The sequence below is a fragment of the Octodon degus genome, unplaced genomic scaffold (assembly GCF_000260255.1).
Source record: "Octodon degus isolate 3935 unplaced genomic scaffold, OctDeg1.0 scaffold00216, whole genome shotgun sequence".
Taxonomy (NCBI): domain Eukaryota; kingdom Metazoa; phylum Chordata; class Mammalia; order Rodentia; family Octodontidae; genus Octodon; species Octodon degus.
Window position 1 is genome coordinate 3756977 of NW_004524792.1, and position 22115 is coordinate 3779091.

The 22115-nt window shown below is 42.8% G+C and overlaps 1 protein-coding gene and 1 long non-coding RNA gene across 5 annotated transcripts in view; both read left to right on the forward strand.

Moving 5' to 3' along the window:
* Nek3 (NIMA related kinase 3) overlaps positions 1-16671 on the forward strand; it is a 42076-nt gene extending 25405 nt beyond the window's left edge. For 2 of the 4 annotated variants that reach the window (XM_023705292.1, XM_023705291.1), the window contains exons 9-16: positions 1295-1495; positions 2224-2296; positions 7556-7605; positions 8362-8464; positions 9103-9252; positions 9777-9911; positions 15799-15925; positions 16380-16671. In XM_023705292.1, the coding sequence (XP_023561060.1) occupies positions 1295-1495; positions 2224-2296; positions 7556-7605; positions 8362-8464; positions 9103-9252; positions 9777-9911; positions 15799-15925; positions 16380-16464 (924 nt within the window). In that variant the 3' untranslated portion in view covers positions 16465-16671. The remainder of the gene's footprint in view (positions 1-1294; positions 1496-2223; positions 2297-7555; positions 7606-8361; positions 8465-9102; positions 9253-9776; positions 9912-15798; positions 15926-16379) is intronic. The other 2 variants (XM_023705293.1, XM_004645065.2) reach the window with 2 other exon arrangements.
* Positions 16672-18965: 2294 nt separating this feature from the next.
* LOC111813721 lies at positions 18966-21404 on the forward strand. The gene is made up of 3 exons (XR_002818895.1): positions 18966-19074; positions 20898-21040; positions 21394-21404. It is a non-coding gene; the product is annotated as an uncharacterized LOC111813721 (long non-coding RNA).
* Positions 21405-22115: the final 711 nt, after the last annotated feature.

Below are 22115 nucleotides of genomic sequence, written 5' to 3' on the forward strand. Positions count from 1 at the left end.
TGGAACCAGGGATCAGTAGGCCCACTTTTTAATTAAGTTAAAAATCTCTGAAAATATCTTTGGCATTGGTGTTGCTAAAACAGGGAGAGTGATGTGAAGTGTGAGTTGGGAACCACTGTCTTATACAAATAAAGTTATTTTTAGACTTCTAGTATCTAGGAACTGGGAATTCATCAGTAGGAGAGCTTGCACCCTATATGCACAGAGCCCTTGAAACCCCAGTGACACATACAAATAAAAGTAAACATGTGAAGCCTGAAACAGCCAGGCATGATGGCATATCCTATGTCCCAGCTATTTGGGAGGCCAAGGCAGGAGGATCACGAGTTGGCCAGCCTGCATAATATGGTAAGACAGTGCCTGAAAATAAAATAGAAAGGGTTGGCATATAATTGAGTGGTAGAACACTTGGCCTTACATTTACGAGGGCCTGGGTTCAGTCTCCAGCACCACACATGACAAAAGGCAAGTCTAGAGGGGTTGGCACTGTGGAGCAGGTTGTCAGGCTTCGGGGGAGTGGTAAGGCAAGTACATTAGACATATGATGAACCTATTAGTATTTTTTACTTTTTCTAAAGCTCTGGTTTTTAAACATAGTATAAAGATATATATCTGGAATATCATGATTATGATTAGTGAAGTCCCCAAGCAAGCACTGATGGGAAGAACATCTCTAGATGGGGAACATTTTCCTTCATGTTTATCCTTTTGCTGAACCACTATAAGATTCCAGATGTGTGTGTGTGGATGTGGGTCTTTGTGCATGTAGATGTACAGTTCTGGAATTAGACCTAGGTCTGCTCATGTGATGGGGGAGTACTTTACCACTAAGTTACATCCCTTCGTCCCTCCCTCTTTCCCTCCCTCCCTCCCTCATTCCCTCTTGCTTTCTTTTCTTTCTTCCTTCCTTCTGTCTGTCCTTATTTTTTTTTCTCTCTCTTTCACAGTACTTGGGATTTAACCCAGGGCCTTTGCACAGAGCTACATCCCTGCCCCCTCCCCCTTTTTTTACATCTTGAGACGGGGTCTTACTGAATTCCTAAATGGCTCAGGCTGGGTTTGAACTCACAATCCTTCAGCCTCCCAGAGTTCTGGGATTATAGGCTTGTGCCACCAAACCCAGTTTGCAGAATTGTATGTTAAGGACACCTCTAGAAAAAGAAGTAACCAGATAGTGGGTTTATTTATAAAATTAAAATAATTTATATAAACATGAATTCAACTCAGGTGGTATTCCCTAATTTCCAATTTCTTTTCTTGTATCTGCTTTTAAAATTCAACTTTTATTTTTCAGTTTCAGGCAAATAGTTGGAAAACTCTTATCCTCAAAATATGTCAAGGGTCCATCCGCCCACTGCCCTCTCTTTACTCCTGGGAACTTCAGGATCTTGTCAGGCAGATGTTTAAGAGGACCCCATCGCAGCGGCCTTCGGCCACCACCCTGCTCTCCAGGCGCTGCCTGGCGCCAGTGGTCCGGAAGTGCTTATCCCCAGAGGTGTGAGGCGGGTTGGGGGGGCGGGGAGTGGTTTGTTATCTGTTAAGCACAACTTACTCATTATACATGTTTGTGAAAATTCAACTAATTAGAAGTGTATTAAAAAATAAAAATGTTTTCCCCTTCCCACTGTGCTATTCTCCAGGAATAATAACAGTTACAGTATGTATAGCCTTCCAGGTCTTTTTCTTTTCTTTTTTTTTTTTTTTTTTCTTTGGTGGAACCGGGGATTGAACTTAGGCCCTTTCGCTTGCCAGGGAAGCGTTTATTCTACTGAGCCATCTCCCCGGCCCCTCAGGTCTTTTTCTTAACACCTACAAATATCTATATTTGTCTTTCTATATAAATTTTATGTACTTTTGGCCCGGTGTGTTAGTTCATGCCTGTAATTCTAGCACTAGGGAAGTGGAGGTAGAGGAATTGCCATGAGTTCGAGGCCAGCCTGGACTATGTAGTAACAATGAAAAAAGAAAAAATGGTGTGCATTTTTATTTTAAAAAATTTTTAATTGTTTTTTGTGCTGGGGATTGAACGCAGGACCTGAGGCACAGTAATCACCGTCCTATCACCGAGTTACATGCCACCTCTATTATGTGTACTTTCTAATGTCATTTTTATTATTCAACTTTAAAAATGTTTATGCTGAAGAATGTTGGTGATTAAAAATCATTATGGCAACATTCTAAAGAAAAGTATCACATCTTTAAATTTTTAATTCTTAATTTTAGATTATCACAGAATATGGAGAACAGGTATTAGATGAAACTAAATCACATAAGAATAATGCACCAAGGAAAACAGGTAAGAACTTTGGAAAGGTTGTTTTTAAAGTGTTATTTTTAGAAATGTATACATTTTAGTTGTTAAAAATAATTAGCTGAGATATTCCTCAAGTCAGATTTTTCCTTTTTATTTCAGACATAGTTTTCTACTGACTCTTACACTATAGTTTTCTGGAAATCAGAAGACCCTACTTTGGATAATTTGGTGATAGAAAGGTTATTATTTGCTTCATAATTAGCACCTTATTTATTCTAGCTTAATGGTTAGAAAGGCGGCTTCACTTGCAGATGGCCATGAAAGACAATACTACTTCCTACAGGAGAATAAACCCACAGATTTCAGGAGCTCAATCCTGTAAGCAGGCTTTTCTGAAGTAGAGCCTGTTCGTGTGTACACTGTGACTTTGGGGCTGGAAGTGATGCGTTAGTGTAGGCTCATGAGCTGTACATGGTCTGGGCTGTCGGCAGTGAGGGAGGTGGTGCGTGTGTGCAATCAGGGTGTGTGTATATACTTTTCACTAAGTTGTTTTTGTGTGTGTGTGTGTGTGTGTGTGTGTGTGTGTGTGTGGCCAGCTCAGCCCACCAGGGGCGGGACTGGCTGGCATGTGGTGCTGGGGGATTGAACCATGGTCCCTGTGCTTTGCTTAGCTTAGCTTGTTCTAAGTGGGTGCTTTAGACTACTGAGCCATCTCACCAGCCCCTTTTCACTCAGTTTTGCTGTGAACCGAAAACTGCTCTAGGGCTAGGTGTGGTGGTACATGCCTGTAATCCCAGCACTCAGGAGGCCCAGCAGGAGGACTGCAAACAGTTCAAGGCCTACCTGGGTGACAGAGTAAACTCAAAGCCACTCTGAAGTACATAGAAAGACCTTGTCTCCAGAAAAAAACCCCAAAACAAACCTGCTCTAAAATAATAAAATGCAAGGCCAGCGGACTCAGTGCCTGCTTAGGCAAGCACAGGGGCTGGGGTTCGATCCCTCGCACCACATGCTGAGCCAGCCCTGCCCCCCTGAGCACACTGAGCTGGTGAACAAGTCCGGGTGTGGTAGGTGCACACCTGTAATCCCAGCGCTGGGGAGGCTGAAAACAGGAGGATCACTATGAGTTCAAACTGCGTAGTGAGACCCTGCACAAAAAAATAAAATAATGTGTCCATTAAAAAATAGGTAAAGGCCAAAGTCTTTCCAAAAGTTAGGAAAACTGTAGAGGTAGTGCTTGTCTAGCACCTGTCAGGCCCTGAGTTCACTCTTCAGCACTAGGAAAAGCAAAAAAGGAACCATCCACATAATAGCTGCCTAAGATTTTCCTATATCAATAGGCTGTCCTAAGCAAGTATCAAATATAATTTATTCTCCCTTTGGAGCTTGTCATGGCTGAATTCTTTTCAAAACAATGTTTACTCCTTTGCATGTCTTTTTTTTTTTTTTTTTTTTTTTTATAAATGAATTTTAGGACAGGGTCTTCAGGGTGTACAGGGTCTTACTTTGTAGATCAGACTCGTAGTGATTCACCTGTTTTCAGCCTCCCAAGCACTGGGAGTACAGGCATGACCACTACGCCCAGTCTCAGTAGCCGCTCATTGTGTCCTGGGGGCAGGGCTGGCAGCCACGCCAGGGATTGAATCCCTGCCACTGCGCTCTGCCTAAGCAGGCGCTTTAGTCCACTGAGCTATTTGGCTGGCCCCTGTTTTTTTTTTTTTTTTTTTTTTTTTGAAATAAGGTCTTGCTATGCAGCTCAGGCTGGCCATTGGCTCACTTTATAGCCCAGGCTGGTCTTGAACTGGAAACAGTCCTCCTGCCTCAGCCTCCTGAGTGCTGGACTTGCAGGGGTGCACCAGTGTGCCCAGTTCTGCATGACTACTGAGGAAAGCTAACAGATGGTAGAAAGAGCAGACTGAGAGAGAAAAGTAAAGAAATACAGCTCCCCACTAGGGGGACATGTTGCCCCCATGGGGATCTTTATCATGGAAGAAACATTTTAAAAACTATTTTGTTTGCTGAAAGTTAACTTTTAATTTTGTTTTGGAGGGGTGCTGTAAGGATACTGAGAAAAATACACCTCAGTTTCTCTGATTCTTAATTCCAACACAACACAGAGCACTTCCATCCCCCCAAATGCGTGGTGTGGGGCTGTCCCCACCAGTGAGCAGGCTGTCATTCTGCAGAGCCTTGCTGACCTTGCTCTGCTTCAGGTCTAGTCTGGCACTTTCTGCCTCACTGGGCTCACAGGTCAACGTGCAGAGCCCAGCAACACCCTCACTTCAGATGCTGGCAGTGAGTCTGGGCCGCTGGGACTTCAGACCAACTGGCTAAAAATTGGGACTCCTGTAGCCCCTCCTTTAGGCTTTGATGAACTTGCTAGATTGTCCCACAGAACTTGGGGGGATGCTTAGGTTTACCAGTTTATTATAAAGGCTATTTTTTTTTATCATGCTGGGATTAAAACCCAAGGATGCTATACCACTATGCTGTATCCCCAGCCCTTATTAGTTAGTTATTTAGTTTATTTGATGGTACTGGGGATTGCAACCCAGGTCTTTGTGCTAAGCCACATCCATTTTTAAGATTTCATGTCTTAAGAAGTGAGACAAGGAGACACAGGATCTTCTTGCCCAGTGACTCAGTTGCCCGCACTGGGTTTGAACTTTCCTTAGGCTTTGAGAATGCTGGGATTATAGTCCATCCCCTTTTGTTTTTCATTTGAAGACAGGTCTTTTTGAGTTGCCCAGCCTGACCTTGAGCCTGAGTTCTTCCTGCCTCAGGCTCTTGAGTGGCTGAGACTACAGGTTTGTGCCACTGAGCCCCACAAAGATATTTTAAAGGATGTAAATAAACAGCAAGATAAAAAATATATAAATAAAGGGCAAAGTCAAGTATTGGGAGTTTCTGCCCCTGCTGAGTTGTGGTGTGCTGTGCTCCTGGCACAAGAAAGAGTTCTTGTCCACCTCCTGTGAGCTTCCAAGTGTTTGGCTGCCCAAGAACTCTTTCAACCATATGTTGCTGGGGTTTTCTGGACACTTCTTACACAGGCATATCTGAGGTATGGACAGCTGTGTGGAGGTGTGATTAGAGAAGCGGGTACAACCTCATACTGGTGGACCGAGAGCAAAGCGGGCAGGCCTGTCTGCTCAGTTCTGTGTAGGGTGGGACCCTTTGGGAAATGGGTATGCTGTCATCTTCTGTAAGACAAGGACAGGCAGTTTCTTTATAGTCAAGACAGAAAGGTGGGGGAAGGATCAGAGTATATTTTTAGTTTCTGTGACCCACTTTGGGGAAGAGAACTTCTAGTCTCTATGGCTGAGCTGGGGAAGAAAAAGAGAGGCTAAAGGGGGCAGGAAGAGGCTAGCGGGGAAGCTTTTGCTATTGAAGCCTAAAGCAGCCTCACCATCTTCCACCTTCATTGCCCTAGAGCAGCTCCTGGAACTAAGGACAAGAGACCAAATACTTCAGCAAAAGATGTACTTGTTGTTCTAGTCATTTAGGAAATTCAAGGGCTCTGTCATGAAAAGCCAGGAACCATGGACAAAACCCAGAATACATATGTCATAATATTTCTTAATATCACAGATGCAAACCCTTCAGTCTCATAATCCAGCCTTTTCAGCATACCTTAAGAGGTTGCATTTACCTTTGTTTTACCAGTTTGCTTCAATATTAATTTGACTTTTAGTACTGTTTTGTAGCTTTTGGTCATATTCAAGGGTAATAGCAGAACAGGAAAGTGTCAAGGTAGGTTGGAAAAGCATAGTTTTATAGTTTCCTGAAAGAGAAGAATAAAGGAGTTTGAGAAATGCCACCCTATTGTGACCATGTGCCTGGCGGCATCTCCACTTTGTACATGGTGAGACCAGAACAATGAAACACAATGCCAAGACAGTGACTGTGTATAACATGTCCATTCCTGTGGTCACAGTACCTGTGGTCACAGTACCTGTCATCAGAGATATTCAATAATCATTTTTAAAATGTCAAAGGAGAGGGCCAGTGAGATAGCTCAGTGGACTAAGTGCCTGTTTAGGCAAGTGCAGGGACTGGGTTTCGATACCCAGCAGCATATGCTGCTCCAGCCCTGCCCCTGGGTACTCTGTAATCCTAGCACTGGGGAGGCAGAAAACAGGAGGATCACTACAAGTCCAAGCTGTGTAGTGAAACCCTGTACCAAATACATTAAAAAAAAAAAAAAAAAAAAAAAAAAAAAAAAAAAAAAAAAAAAAAGGCCAAGGAGGCAGGTGTGGTGGCGCACCCCTCAATCCTAGCACTTGGCAGGCTGAAGCAGGAGGATCACCATAGTTCGAGGCCAGCCTGGGCTACATAGTGGGTTCACGGTCTGTTTTAAGTGCAGAATGAGACTCTGTAAAAGAAATAAAATAACTCAATGAGCGAAAGACATGAACTTCAGGGCTCTGCTAGAGGAAAAGGAGGGAAAGAGCTCTTCCTACCAAAAGGACTGATTGCCAGAGTTCTTCCCCAACTGCTGCCTCCTTACTTGTGAATGAATGAGCTCATTTCCTAGCAAGGATCCCTGTTCACTCTGCCATGGCAGCTGTCAGGAAAAGTGACTCTGCAAACTGAGGAGCAGGCCCTGGATGGAATGATGACCTTCATCATATTACCTCTTTTTTTTTTTTTTTTACAAAGAGTTGAACTCAGGACCTTGCACTTGCAGGTGCTTGTGGCACTGAGCTCTGTCTCTAGCCCAGAGCATATTACCTCTGACCTTAAGTGAGTTGGCTTAACATAAGAGCCATATGTCTCTTCCATGTCAGATTTTAACATTAGAGATGAAACAGCAGAAATGGCATCTTTCAGGGCCGGCCAGATAGCTCAGCAAACTAAAGCACCTGCTTAGGCAGATTCAGCGACCAGGGTTTAATCACTGGAGTGCTATGCCGGCCCTGCCCCCCCTGGGGCACACTGAGAAGTGACTGAACCTGGGGATGGTAGCATGCACCTGTAATCCCAGCGCTTGGGAAACTGAAAACAGAAGGATCACTGTGAGTCCAGTCTGTGCAGTGAGACCCTGTAAACCCTGTACTAAACATGCAGGAGAAAAAGCAAAGAAAAGCAAGCAAGCAAGAGAAAGAGAGAAAAAGAAAGAAAAGGCATCTTTCAACAACAGATATATGACTACAAGGCTATTAAAACTTATAACCTTATTCAGGCTAATCCTTTGGCTTTTTAACTTTAAAACCCTCACTCATCTCTCAAGCTTTCACCTAAGAAACTTACTAAGGTTAATTTTCCTATGCTTTCTCTTCCTGCCTTTTCTTTCTTTTTAAGTAGACCCCAGCAGAATCAGGACAGCTTTGGGTAGTGAAGCAAATGCAATGGTAAGTGCTTTACAATTAAATTTATGAGAGAGTTGGGATTGTAGCTCTCTTGTGGAGCATGTACCTAGCATGTACAAGGCCCTGAGTCTAATCTCCAGCACCACAAGAGAGTAATAATCAGTGTACGTTATATAATTATCAATTATACAATTATAAACTATGTGTGTACATGTATGAACTGTGTGCGTCTGGTGTGTTTTAAGAACTGTGGGTGCTGAGGGTTCCAGAGTTCAGCATGCAAAGTGCCATGGTTTAGGGTATTGTTTACTGAGTGCCAACAATAGCAACCTTATAGAATATCTCATTTTGATATTATATCAAGCTCAGTACAACAAATCATATTGAAATTTTTCATTCTTTTCCTCAAACCTGTCAAGTAGCTATCATCTTTATGTATCATCTTTATATATTCATATTTCTAACAATTGATAATTAATGGCTATTCATATATATGAATATTCATATAATATACATACATGTGTATAGTTATGATTAATATGATGTATCTATGACTATTCATGTACGTGTATTTGGGATTCTATGACTTTCTAATTTTTTTTTTTTTTCTGGAACCAGGGATTGAACTCAGGCCCTTATGCTTGCCAGGGAAGCATTTATTCTACTGAGCCATCTCCCCGGCCCCGACTTTTTAATTTATTAATTTCTATTTATAATTAGATTAGGTACCTTTGCTTGTTTACTCTTTTGGAGCAACTCAAGTATTATTTAATCAATATTGGAATATCTTTTTTAAAGCAACAGGAAAAGCAAAATAGAAAGTGCAGTCATAATGATTTTGAAACCCCTACTACAAATTCAACAGAGAATGCATCAAGGAGAGTAACCAGAGGGAAGGAAGGTAAGTGATCAGATTGTAATCATTACTTACGTGGAAAGTCAGGGACTATAAAGGGAGTAACAATTGTCGATTTACTAGGTTTTGGGTATCATCAGCAAGTATATAGGCAGTATTTATTTGCTCATCCTATAATTTGTTTAATATTATGGGTATATTTTATTCTTCAAAAAGAAAAAGATTGGGGCTGAGCATATATAGAATGCATATTCAGCACTGTGTTATATAAGGCCCTGGGTTCAAACCCAGCACCACAAAAAGATATGGTAGTATTTATCTCCTATGCTTAGAGTTAGAGCCATTAGGAAAAGTATTTGCTTGCTTCTACCATACAAAGCATACCAAACTCTGTGTCTGTAAGCTCTCTTGGGGCCTCATCCTTTTACACTGTGTATGGTGTAGCTGCATATTTTCAAAAACTTCAGTCCCTTTGATGGTTTACTTTAGATTGATTCACCATTTTGGATCATTTCATTCTGGATTTTTATTTTCATTTCCTTTATTCCTTAGGCTTGAAAGGGCACTGCTGCTAGATCTGAGTTTGAAAGAGAAAAGAAATATTCTGCATTGTTTTAGTTCATATTTGGATATAAATGAATGGGTGAAATAATATTCTTTGGCATTCCTCTTTTATATTTTAGAATCAGGTAATTGGTCAGCCCATTCCAGAAAAGCCAGTTCACCAAGTCCTCACAGGCGACAATGGGAGACAAAGGACCCCAGTGCAGCTCTTTCAGCTTTGGAAAATGCTTCCATCCTCACCTGCAGTTTAACTACAGAGGGTGACAGAGGTCAGTGTGGTCATTGTTCTGCAGTTTCTGAGGGTGACTGGTTCCAGATCCATGCATGCTCAAGACCATTGTATAAAATAGCATAGTATTTGCATATAACCCACTTTCCTCCTAGATATGTTAAATAATTTCTAGATGACTTAGAATATGTACCTAAATGTAATGTAAATACTGTGCAAGGGGCTGTCCCACTATATGACATGAAAAAGGATCTACATGGTAGATTTAACTTTTTTTTTTAAAGAAGTTGATCCAGTGATGCAAAACCCACGGACACAAAGCACCAGCCATGGTTAGAGTGGATGGCATTCTTTTTATACAATATTTTGTAATAGTTACTATACTAAGATTCTATGTCACTCTGTGAAAAATGTTTGGCGCTCCCCATCAGAGAGCTGCTTATGTAGACGAGTAAAAGAGATTTTAGTTGAAAGTCAAATATATTAAACTTTGGAATACAAACCAGAAGATAGAGGCCAACACTCTTCTTATTTAGCACTAATTATTATTTTTTTCACAACTAGGTGGTTCTGTAATAATGTACAATGAAAATAATACCCGTAAGCAGTGGCTCAGAGAGACTCCTGACACATTGCTGAACATCCTTAGGAATGCAGATCTCAGCCTGGCATTTCAAACATATACAATATATAGACCAGGTAATTTTTGTCTATAAGAATCATATAAATACTTTTAAAAAATGTGATAATAGGGCTGGAGAGATGGCTCAGTGGTCTAAAGCACCTACTTGAAACAAGCTTGGCAAAGCACAGGGACCGCGGTTCGATCCCCAGCACCACATGCCAGCCAGACCCGCCCCCTGGTGGGCTGAGCTGGCCACACACACACACAATAAATAAATGTAATAAAATAAATATTTTTAAAAAATGTGATAATATATATTCATTGCTGAGATAAAACCCCAAGACTGAAAGTTAAAGGAAGAAAGGGTTTTTTTTGGTTTTTTTTTTTTTTTGGTACCAGGGATCGAACTCAGGACCTTGCACTTTTCAGACAGGCCTTTATGCCACTAAGCTGTATTTCTGGCCCTGGAAGAAAGCTTTATTTGTCTTAGAGTTTGTAGACATTTCAGTTCATAGTTGCCTGTAGCTTGGTAGAGAGCAAAAGAGAAGCAGTTCCTGGCAGGCAGAAGGCAGCAAGCTACAAATGGCAACCTTCTTTCTGTCCCTTGCATTTTAGCCAGGCTGCCTGCCCTGAGGGTGGATAGCACTCACACCCTTGATTGTAGCGTAGCACTGTATCAGCATCATACACCCTTGATCGAGCCACCTCTAAAGAAGCCCCACCTATGACCACGTGAGGCTTTGTAGGGACATCGAGATATAAGTCATGATATTTTGCTCCTCTCAAAGACGCAGATACATCCCTTTACGTGAAAGGCATTTAGTCTATCTCTACAAGTTGCCATGTCATAACAGTTTCGGCATTGTTAAAAACTCCAAGTTCAACTTTCCTTTGAGTTGTAAGGCAAACTCTTAGCTGCAAGCCCCTGTACAAATGAAAAGAAAGTTAAACACTTCGAACATTGAGTGGCGCAAGATAGACATTTCCATTCCAAAAGTTACAAAGAGGGTCACAGAATGCAGTGGGAACAAAGAAAGACCAAAATCCAGCAGGACAGAGTTAAGTCCCTTAGTTCCATATCCAGCATTTGAGCCAATCTGTGGCAAGAGATGAACTCCAAAGGGTTTGGGTGGCCTCAGCCCTATGGCACTGCCAGTGCCACTGGGGTTGTAGCTCACTCCCATTGCTTCCCTGTGGGGCCAACTCTGCTCCTTCCTTGCAGTTTTTCTCAGATGATCTATGTTCCTGGCTTCGCCAAACTTCTGGTATCTCCACTGCACATTTGGCTTCAGGCTCACAGCTTCATGCACTGCCCTCTCAGAGGCACACTTCCTGGCCTCCCAGGCCGCCTTCTAATAGTTGGGTGGAAGCCTTTCTGACGCCACGACTTTTGCATTTTGCATACACCTCAAAGCACAACACATAGATGATACTGAGGTCTGGCAACAGCTGGAGCAGTAGCCAGGGTTCCTACTTTTAGCTGTAGAGGGCAGCTGCCTGTGAACCAAATCCTGAGGAACAGCTTCCCTAGGCCACTGCCATTCTGGATCCTGGTACTCTGGGGCTTTCTTCTCAAAGCAAAGCCTTTCACACTTGCAATTCTGAAGCTACAAAGGGTGGAGTCCTGCTAGATCTTGTGATGCCCTCAGGCCATCTTTTCTACTGTCCTCTTCTGAAAGGCTTGGCTTTTTCTTGGTATTCTTTTCAGGGACCAGTTTTTCCTCTATCCCCTTTTGGCAAGCCACAACTTTACTTTCTTGCCAGACTGAAAACATTTTAAATCACTCTGCTGTGCCCTATGCTCTTGATTCTCAGCACAGATCTAGCCAAAAGTCCCCCACAGCTCAGTGGTCTAAGGCACCTACTTGGAACAAGCTTGGCAAAGCACAGGGACCACGGTTCGATCCCCCAGCACCACATGCCAGCCAGTCCGCCCCCTGGTGGACTGAGCTGGCCACACACACACACAAATAAATAAATAAATAAATAAATAAATAAATAAAAGTCCCCCACAGTAGGGACTTTGGGGCAGTAGGGGCTGCTGGAGATTGAACCCAGAGCCTTGGGCATACTAAGCAAGTGCTGTACAAATGCACTACATCCCCAACCCAAGAATAGACTGTCATGTAAATCTATCATTATTTTAGTGATAACTCCAAGATCTCTTGTTTTTTTTTTTCAAATTTTTTCCAACTTTATTTCCTATTTTTGAAAGTTGAACTTTTTTTTTCTCTGAAACATTACAATAGGAAATATGATTTTATAACTTGTATTAACCCTACACCCTACTGATATTAATTGTGAGTATAGGAAAAAAATTGCCTATCTTTTATATTCTTGAGAATCACTGGCCAATCCTTAAGTCCAATAGTAATAGCCACCCTTCTCAGTGCCCCTAAAGCTAGAAAAGCTAGATCACAAAGTAGATTTTAAAAATTTTATGTTGAATCACTTGCTAGCAAGAAAGAATTCACTGCAGCCATAATCATGGCATGGTTAGTGTTGACCACTGTTTCAAAATAGTTCCTTATAATATTAACTAGTATGCATTTTCTTCAGAAAAGTCTGCATCATGATTTTCCTCATGGACCCATCTGTAGTGTACACTGTTGCAACCTCTATATCCTTGCCAAGCCAGGGTTCAGGATCCTCTTGGTTCTGGACAAGACCTCATCAGGGTTCCACGAATACAAAACCTCTTAAATGGAGCTGTCCCAGCCACCGAGGGTAGTGTCCTTCACTCCTTCCAAGTTTTCCTCTTTTTCTTCCCATTTACCTTCTTCCTACTCTTGCTCTTGTCAATCTTCCTTGCCTGGCAGCTGGGCAATACACCATTGGCATAACAAATGCTGGCAGACGGCATATAGGCTGTCCCTGAAGGCTCTCCCAGGGGTTTGTCCAACCCAGCTGTGTCCTCCTCCTGTGCTTGGGTGTGGTGATGCTTACTCTACCTGAGTGGTGGAAAATGATATAGGTGCTGGAAACTTAGCTTGGGAGGACCCATCTTTATAGAGAGAGGAGAGAGGAGAGCAAGAGGATAGCCTGGCAGGCGAGGCTGGGGAGAGGCTGAGAATGTGTTTAGTCACAGAGCCACCAGGGGTGGCTGCAGCCTACCCATACAATGAGGGTACGTGGCTGCACCCTCACACTGAGGGGTCCAGAAGCACCCCAAAGGGTGAAGAGTGCAACGGCCACGCTCTAGGGCTCTCCTGCACTTCTAAGGTTGCCTTTGTTATATACTTCAATTCTGCTGTATGGAATAGGATTCAGAAAGGATAAACGGGCCAGCCAGATAGTTCAGTGGATTAAAGCACCTGCTTAGTCAGACACAGAGACCAGGTTTCAATCCCTGGTGTGCTGTGTGGGTCCCACCCCCAGGGCACATACACCCCAGAGCACACACCCCCAGGGCAGGCTGAGATATTGATTGAGGCTGGGTGTGGTGGCGCATGCCTGTCATTTCACTGCATTGCACAAAATAACCTTTTACAATATTCTCCTTAGGAATCTAGGTCAAAGATTACATTTAGGAATGTGCGTGTAGGTAGCAGAGTGGTGGCACAGGCCTATAATCCCAGCACTGGGGAGGCTGAGGCAGGAGGATCACTATGAATTAAGGCCAGCCTGAACTACAGAGTGAAACTTTATTTCAGAAAACAAGAAGGGGAATGTGCATTTTAGCCAGGCATGGTGGTACATACCTATATGTGTATGTAATTTTGAAAATTCCATTTCCAAGCCATTTTGTTAGGTTGAATCTAAGATAAATGATATCAATTAGAGCCCATGTGGGCATGGCAAGTTGTAACTATATTTAATGTAATACATTTAGCTCTCTTTGTGCACAGAGGTTGAGATTAAAAAAGAAGGCTAGGAATCTAGTTTAATGGTAGAACTAGCTTGTCAAGGGCCCTAGACCTTTAAAAAAAAAAAAAAAGAAAAAGAAAAGGAAAAAGAAAAACCAGGCAGAGTGGCTCATGCCTATAATCCCACCATTTTGGGAGGCTGAGGCAGGAGGATCAGTTTGAGCCCAGCCTGAGTCACTCAGTGACTTACTTAATACTACAATAGAAAATAGAAGGCTGTAGGGGTAGCTTAGTGTGAAGGCCTGGTTTGAATCCCCACTACTGCAAAGGAGTAGGACACACATCTTTCCCTAAAGAATGAAGTTCATGATTTGGGAGATCAGCACACAATTGTGGTGACTGTGCACTGTGCTTTGGCAGAGTCATGCACTGAATTTTATGGGGACCGTCAGGAGCAGTAGGTGGCTGGGAGAAAGATACTGTGTAAAGCTAATGGCTGTGGTGGTGGTGGTGGTGGTGAACAGACAGATTCTCACTATGGAGTCCAGGCAGGCCTGTACTTCACTGTGAGCCCAGGAAGACTGAAACTCTCTATCCTTCTGCCTTCACCTTCTAAGTGCTGAGATTACAGACAGCACTACTGTGCCTGGTTTGTAAAATCAACTATTTGGTATTTTAGGAAAGTCACCGTCTGAAAAATACAGCATTTCTCTATTATGAAATGATTTATATAAACATTTAGCTTTTATTTTTATATTTTCCAAAGTTTAATTAAAAATATATATTTTCGTTTTAGTTGAAATAGCTTTTATTTTTATGTTAGGTTTATTTTTTTTTCTTTTCTTTTCTTTTTTCTTTCTTTCTTTCTTTCTTTCTTTCTTTCTTTCTTTCTTTCTTTCTTTCTTTCTTTCTTTCTTTTTGATACAGCCAGCCTAAACTAGCTTGAAATCACATTCCTGCCTTAGCCTGAGATTGGGATTATAGACATATGCCACCATAAAGCAGCTACATGTTAGTTTTACAAGCAAAATTGTGTGTGTGTGTGTGTGTGTGTGTGTGTGTCTAGTACTGGAAATCAAACCCAGGGCCTTGTGTGTGCAAGGCATGTGCTCAACAGCTGAGCCACATCCTCAGCCCTTGGAAGCAAAACTTCTAAATGCAGTACTATCTCTAGAAGGTTGTTTTTTTAAAAAATTGGAGGTTTGGCTTAGTGGCAGAGCACTTACCCAGCATGCTTGAGGCTCTAGCTTAAATCTGAGCACTGTAAAAATAAATAAAAACAAAGTCTATACATGTGATCTTCTTGGATTCCTTTTGTTCCTCACAAACTAGAGAAGGGAAAGCTCAGTGGAGAAATATTAACTGTAATCCAGCTATCAAAGATAATTTTCAGTGCTTTAATATAGATTTTGTTTGTTTTTGTTTTTTGTTTTTTGTTTTTTTGAGACAAGGTCTCACCGTGTGGTTCAGGCTAGCCTTGAACTCACTGTGTAGCCCAGGGAGGCCTTGAATTCCTGGCAATCCTCCTGCCTTAACTTCAGTGTGCTAGATTATAGCTGTGGGCTATGATGTTTGGTACTTTAATATAGATTCTTATACTTGGAAAGTTTTTAATGTGATCTCAGTAGTTTTTCTGTTGGAAGAAGTATTGCTTTAAAATTTAATCCACTTGCTGATACCACCTGGGCCTGTTTTAGGTAGAAATTATGCTGGGTAAATACTGTTTTAAATGGGCATATTCCGCTGGGTGCCCTGGTAGGAAACTGGAGTCGTAGCACTTTGGAGGGTGAGCTGAGGAGGATTACTTGAGTCTAGGAGTTGGAGACCAGCAACACAGAGACATTCTCAAAAATAAGTAAGTACAGCCAGGCATGGTGGTGCAGGCCTGTAATCCCAGCACTCCAGGAGGCTGAGGCAGGAGAATTGCAAATTCAAGCCCAGTCTGCCTGGCAAGCGCAGGGGCTTGAGTTCAATCCCCAGTTCCGCTAAATAAATAAATAAATAAATACCCTATGTGAAAATTTAAGAAATAACTAAAAGGACTGGGAAGTATAGTTCCAGGTTGGAGAGCTTGTCTAGCATCTATGAGGCAATAGGTTCAATTCCCAGCACCTAAATAAATAAATAAATATTTTCTCTTACTACTCTCCTGGAGGTTCAGAAGGATTCTTTCAAGGCCCTTTGTCTGAAGAAACAGAAGCATCAGACAGTGTCGATGGTGATGAGGGTTCTGTAATTTTGGATCCTGAGAGACTTGAACCTCGGCTGGATGAGGAGGACACGTATGTTGTGATCTACCTAGAAAGCTTAATTGGGCTGTGTTTGGGTGGATGTGCTATATTATAACACCATAATTTCAGGGTTTTTTACTGTATTGCATTTTACACTAAAAACTATTTAGAAATAGTGAAATAAATGAACATTGTTTTCTTTCTTTTTGAGAGAGGGTCTCACTATGTAACCCAGGCTGGCTTTAGACTTATTGTGTAGCCCAGGCTGGCCTCAAAACCCATGCTGATCCTCCTGCCTCAGCCTCCCAAGTGCTGGGATTACAGGCATGGACATAAGTGAACTTTTAGAAAAACTTTGCAAGAATGTTCTCTCTGTTAGCTGCCTTGTACAACTTATTTTTTCAAACCTTTAAGTGGTTTTGATAATGGTTTTCTTAGAATCTATCAAGAAATACCTGTTGTGCTCCAAATATAGAGACTTACCATCCAAAATGTTTTTTCACAGGGACTTTGAGGATGATGGCAGCAGCCACGACTGGGTGTCAGAACTGAAGGAGCGAGTTGGATGGCAAGGCTCGTGTGATGGATAGCGCCTTCGTCATGCGGGGAAGACATTTCAAATGAGGAATTCATGTTTGGAAGCAGAGGGAAGATGGAGCAACATTTAATATTTAAAATTGTTCCTCACTTACATGACAGAGCTTTTAAAACTTTAGAACTCCTAGATGGACGTGGTGGTGCATGCCTGTAATCCATTCACTTAGGAGACTGAGGAAGGAGGACTGCTGTGAGTTCAAAGCCAGCCTGAACACATTGAGATTCTGTCTCAAACAAACAAACAAAAATCTGTAATTCCTATGAGATATATTTTAGAACAATGGAGAAGGTTCAGCAGAGTATGAGCTTCAGGCTTTACAGTCCAGTAGATCAGAGATTAGATGCTAGCTTTGTCACTCACTATGTGATTGTAGGACCTGACTTCATCTATAAAGTGAGACTTTATAATGCCTACCTTCTGGGGACATGGTCACCAGTCAGCTAGGATTTGTATTTATTACTACATAACACTTTATACTTGTAGGGATTTGAGGGGGTGTGTGTTAAATAACATGACACTGCAGTTCCTGTGAGCCCTAGGTCATTTCCAGTGATCTGGAACAGTTCCTAGCTGTTGTGAAGTACGGCTTTTGTAGGCGTGCAAGAGCCTGGGTCAGAGGCGCCCCATGGCAAGATGGGGCAGCTCTAGATCTTGTCAGAGACAGCAGCCAGGTCTGCACTAGAGGAAAAGCGAGGCCACCAAGGGTCCACTGGCAGGAAGCAAAGTGGTGTGGAATAAATGGAGGTCCCCAGCATTTTGCGGTCACTGTGTAAGGGCACACATGTTGGGTCTTCATTTAATACTGTAATACTTCAGTGAAATGAGAATATTCACCTCACTGCACAGGCCTCTCTCAGCCTCCCAAGTGCTAGAATTACAGGTATGCACCACCAGGCCTGGCTGAACACTGCCTTCCTGGCACTAAAAGATGGTTCTAGCTGGGCACAGGGGCACACACCTCCATTCCTAGCACTCTGGAGGCTGAGGCAGGAGGGTCTGAAGCTCAAGACCAGCCTAGAGTACAGAAGGAAACACTGTCTTCAGAAACAAAAACTAAACCACCACCAAGGTATAAATATTTCCAAGCCAAGGTATAAATATTATTCCCAAGGTATGAATATTTCCAAGCCATGAAACAAAGGGATCTTGGAATGATGTTATGCATTATTATTAAGAGTTTCAGTGAATCTTGTAAATAAGTCCTCCAGAGGCTGGGGATGTAGTTCAATGGTAGAATGCTTGTCTAGATGCTCAAGGTCTGGGTTCCATGCCCAGCATTGGAAGAAAAAATTCTTTTGAAAATCAGATGCTTTCCAAAGTTTTGTTTTTAATAAAATTTCAGGTAACTCTGTAATTATCAGGTAAGTGTAAACCCATTTTTTTATGTACTATAGTACTGTATGATTCTTAACATAAAACTAGAGAAAAATTGAAGGACACTTTTAACAAAAGTCCTAACCCTATTATTTGGATAAAAGAAAAATAGAATCAGTGTTGAACCTTATTCTAGCAAAGAGTTGACATCCACCCATGGCTCCATGAACTAGTGAGGCAGAGGGAGCCCATCTACATCTTTTAGTAATGAATATCCAAACTAATTCCACTTTGATACTTAAATATTTGTCAATATTGTGATATATTTTGTTTTGATCAGTTGTGTATTACTAGTGTTTACATTTTCAGTCTAGAAAAATAAGGTTCTATGATCAGGGATGTTAGGTAAGCAGTGAAATCCAGGAAAGGACACAGCCTGAATTTGGGGGTTCTGGGCAGGACCTCCTGGAGTAACCCCAAAGGAGAGGCTGAGTCCAAGTCACTGAGCTGGGTCTTTTATAGATGGGGGTAGGGGTAGTGGGATGGGCTTAGTGGGGCGATGGGAGTGAGACTGGAAGCAGGAATGGCTGAGTAGTGGCAATAGCAAGGGGCTGTGATCTACAAGGTGGGCCTGCATGTCTGTTCTAGCAGAGTAGGCGTTGTTCCTAGGAACGGGCTGTGATTATTCTCCTGGGGGTGAGGGACAGGACACAAGGGATCACACCTATTGAGGAAATAAGGATATATCTATATATAGGTACGGATATGTATCTATAATCTATCAGAGCAATATGTTAGGGTCATCAGTGACTCAGGTATGAAGAAGATTAAATTAGGATAAAATTCAGGGAATTGTCTGGAGGCTTGATTTCAAGGAGAGAAAATACTACTGCACACTTTCTGATTCTTAAAGGGTTTTTAGAAAGTGAAGCTGACAATTGTGGGCATCAAAGGAGATATCGTTGCGTTGGGTGTGACAGTGCTGTGCTGCTTTTGGGTCCGTTTCTTTGGCACTGCGTAGAGTCGCTTACTTTTCAGCTCCCTGCATGTATAAGGAAACACCGGCCAGATGGACAGGGTCAGGGTCAATGGGGAGTGGTGGGGCGTGTTCACAGCCCACTTGGCCGGCGGCCAGTTTTGTAGGAGGGCCCAGGGGAAAGCTTGCGTCGTCGCCACCAAAGCAGTTCCAGGTTCGGGGACCTCGCAGCAGAAGATCGCCCCGTCCCCCTCCCCTTCCCCCTCCTCCCCCTTCCTCCTTCTCCTGGCATAGCTCACCGTGGAACTTGAGGTAGGCTTGCGTGAAAGTCCTGGTTTGATCCTCAGCATCGTCTGCACAAGGAATATGCTTCCAGTCTCTGCCTAGCTATTTATAAAACTAGGAGTCTAATTCCTTGGAAAGTTGTAAAGAATAGAGGAAAAAGGCTCATGAAGTCACGTAGGTAGAGGGCTGTGGCGTGCTGTTTGGTAGTGTGCCATGGAGTCCTAACCTAAGGCCACGGGAGACAAGCGATCTCTGCCCACCGCCCTCTTGGAAGGAGATAGTGGACCCACCCCCCTCCCGCCCGGCGCACCCCCAGGTCCCTTCGCTGGGCTCAGCCTCTTGAGCACCCAGACTCAACTGCCCAGGGAAACCGACTCTTCTGGCCTCCAGGGACAGTTTATGGTGCAGGCTGACGGCTTTTAATTCTCACCCGGAGCTGCATTAGGGCTCCGGGAGCGCCGAGCAAAAGGGTGGGTTACGGGTGGAGGGGCCCTGGGTGGCAGGGAGCTCCCTGGCGTCCTAGGCCACCTCGATCTCCATGGCAACGCGCATGCCGCCGCTGGAGTCGCAAGCTGCACTGCCTGATGCCACCTGGTGGGTGCTACGCACTCAGTTCTGGGCAGGAGAGTTCCGCTGGCCTCGCTCACAATTGGGTCTTCTGGTGCCCATAGCCTCCCCTGCAAACCAGTGGTACCCACTTTTTTACCCTGATGTGAAAGCTTTCGAAAGCAAGTTGCTTGCTCGCTCAAGTTTTTTAAAACCTTTTCCTATGGCCTAAAGTTAGCATACAAGGGAAATAAAAGACACCTGGTAATAAAGCGTGTATTTTCATCCGTAAATATTTGGCCCTACTAGATGGAGGAAGCCTTAAGTTGCCAGATGCCCGTTTGGGCACTTGAAAGTGGTGGTCGCCAATGGAGCCTGATACCAGCAGGTCGGCCAGGAGCCGGCATGATTTCTCAAACTGGTGAACAATTCTTGTTAAAGTTTTTGTTTTTGTTTTTGTTTTTGAGAAAGGTTCTAGCCATGTAGCTCAGGCTGGCCTTGAACTCACTTTGTAGTGGGGATGGCTTCAAACTCACAGCAATCCCCCTGCCTCAGCCTTGCAAAGTGCTGGGGTTACAGGGTACAGGGACCTGGTCTTTTGTTAAAGCTCTGGAGTGCAGCTTGATTGACAAGTAGTTGCATTCCTAGGAAAATCAGTTGGGGTGGAGGATTTGTCTCTAGGTATAAAATAGAATTTAGTCGCAGCCACAGGTATTTACAAGAGGATTCTTCCACACATGAAAACGCATGGGGTGACTTTCCTGCGTTGTGGGGGGCGAGAGGATAGTTTTTTCCTGTGTATGGGACCGGCCTCCCCCTGGAAGACGTGGAGGGCCAGACCTTAACCGCCTCTAAATCCTGCAATGACTCAGTCTGTGGGGAGAACTGGAAACCCTGCCTGTGTTCCAGACTGCTGTTTAGAGACCAGTTACTTCCCCACGGAGGAGGGCTGGACTGTGAGCGCACGCAGGTGTGAGGGCAGGAGCTGCCAGGCAACCGCGGTGTAATAAATTGCCTTCTCTGAACACACTGGCCAGCAGTATTGGTATTTCTCTTTTAGGATGCTGGGATTTTGTGAGGTCTGTGTGTGGGCTCCCCTGCTCTCGCGAGTCAAACTGGCGTACGGCCCTTAGTCCCCCAGGCTGACCCTCTGATTAGTACCTGCCCTGACAAGGACCTTCTTTGACTCTGTGTTGGCCAGACCGGAAGAGAAGTTTTAGCAGATTGAATTTTCGCTTTCTAGTCAGTTTTCAGACTGTTGGTTGTAATGAGAAGCGTGCAGTAATAAGGTCCTCTAATCCTAGGAACCTCAGCGCTGGAGACCATGGACAAGTTTGATGTGATTAAGGTCATTGGGGAAGGAAATTCCTACTTTGGAAAAGCCTACTTGGCTAAAGGGAGAGCAGACAGCAAACACTGTGTCATAAAAGAGATCAGTTTTGCCCAGGTAAAGACATTCACGTTCCTGTTGATTCTCAGTGGTCTATTTACCTGACTTGTAATCTAATGCAGAAAGAAACCACGTTTAACAATTCTGAATTTTAGGCTTCCTATCTGTCTTTCCTTGGGTCTCCTAAATCTGTTGCCCAAACAGCAACCAATGATCTTATTTTTGCAAAGAAAAAAAAAAAGGGGGGAGGGGAGGGGAGAAGGAAGAAAGGAAGAAAAGGAATCATAGCTCTCCCTCCAAATCCAATCATCTACTACTGTCTGTTGGCTTTTTCTCTTCTCTGAATTTTTCAATTATAATTTTCTTTTATTTTGAAGAGTAAAACAAGAGCAAGAAAAACAAAAGCAAAGACAGAAACAGGGTAACATAACAATACATACGTTACAGATTGTCAAAACAAGAAAAGCTGATTAACAATGATTGATGGGGCCCTGGGAAGCACAAGGGCCTGAGTTCAATCCCTGGTTTTGCCAAAAAAAAAAAAAAAAAAAAAGAGGGTTGGGGAGATGGCTCAGTGGAATAAACACTCAATCTCTGGTTCAAAAAAAAAAATTGATATATTATCTATTTTCATTATCAAATCTGTCGCTCAGATTAACATATAGTTATGCAAGATGGGACATGATTGAATATTACCACATGCTTTCAAGAAAACTTAAATTTTTGTTCTTGTCTCTTATTTTCTTTTATTACTGTTTTTAAAAACACATGTACTTTAAAGAGAGTATAATAATAATTAATATGACATTAGAAACAGTACACATTTACAAGACTAAGCATGGTTTTAGTATTGCACATTGCTGTTCTCAATGTAGTTGTTTACTTCACAGATATTAGCATAGAGTCAAGGTGAGAATTCTATCCATTAACTGCTATTTTCAAAAAACTCATGGAAATTCTTAGGACAGTTGCCTTATCCATCTTGTATATTTGCTTCACCCCCTTTGACTGTGTCCTGGCTGTGGATCCTCAGGTGCTTTGTCAGTCTTCTGGTTTCTTTTTCTTTCTTTCTCCCTCACAGAAAAACTGTCTTGTTTATTTTAAACAGAAATAAAATAAACTGAATTCAAAA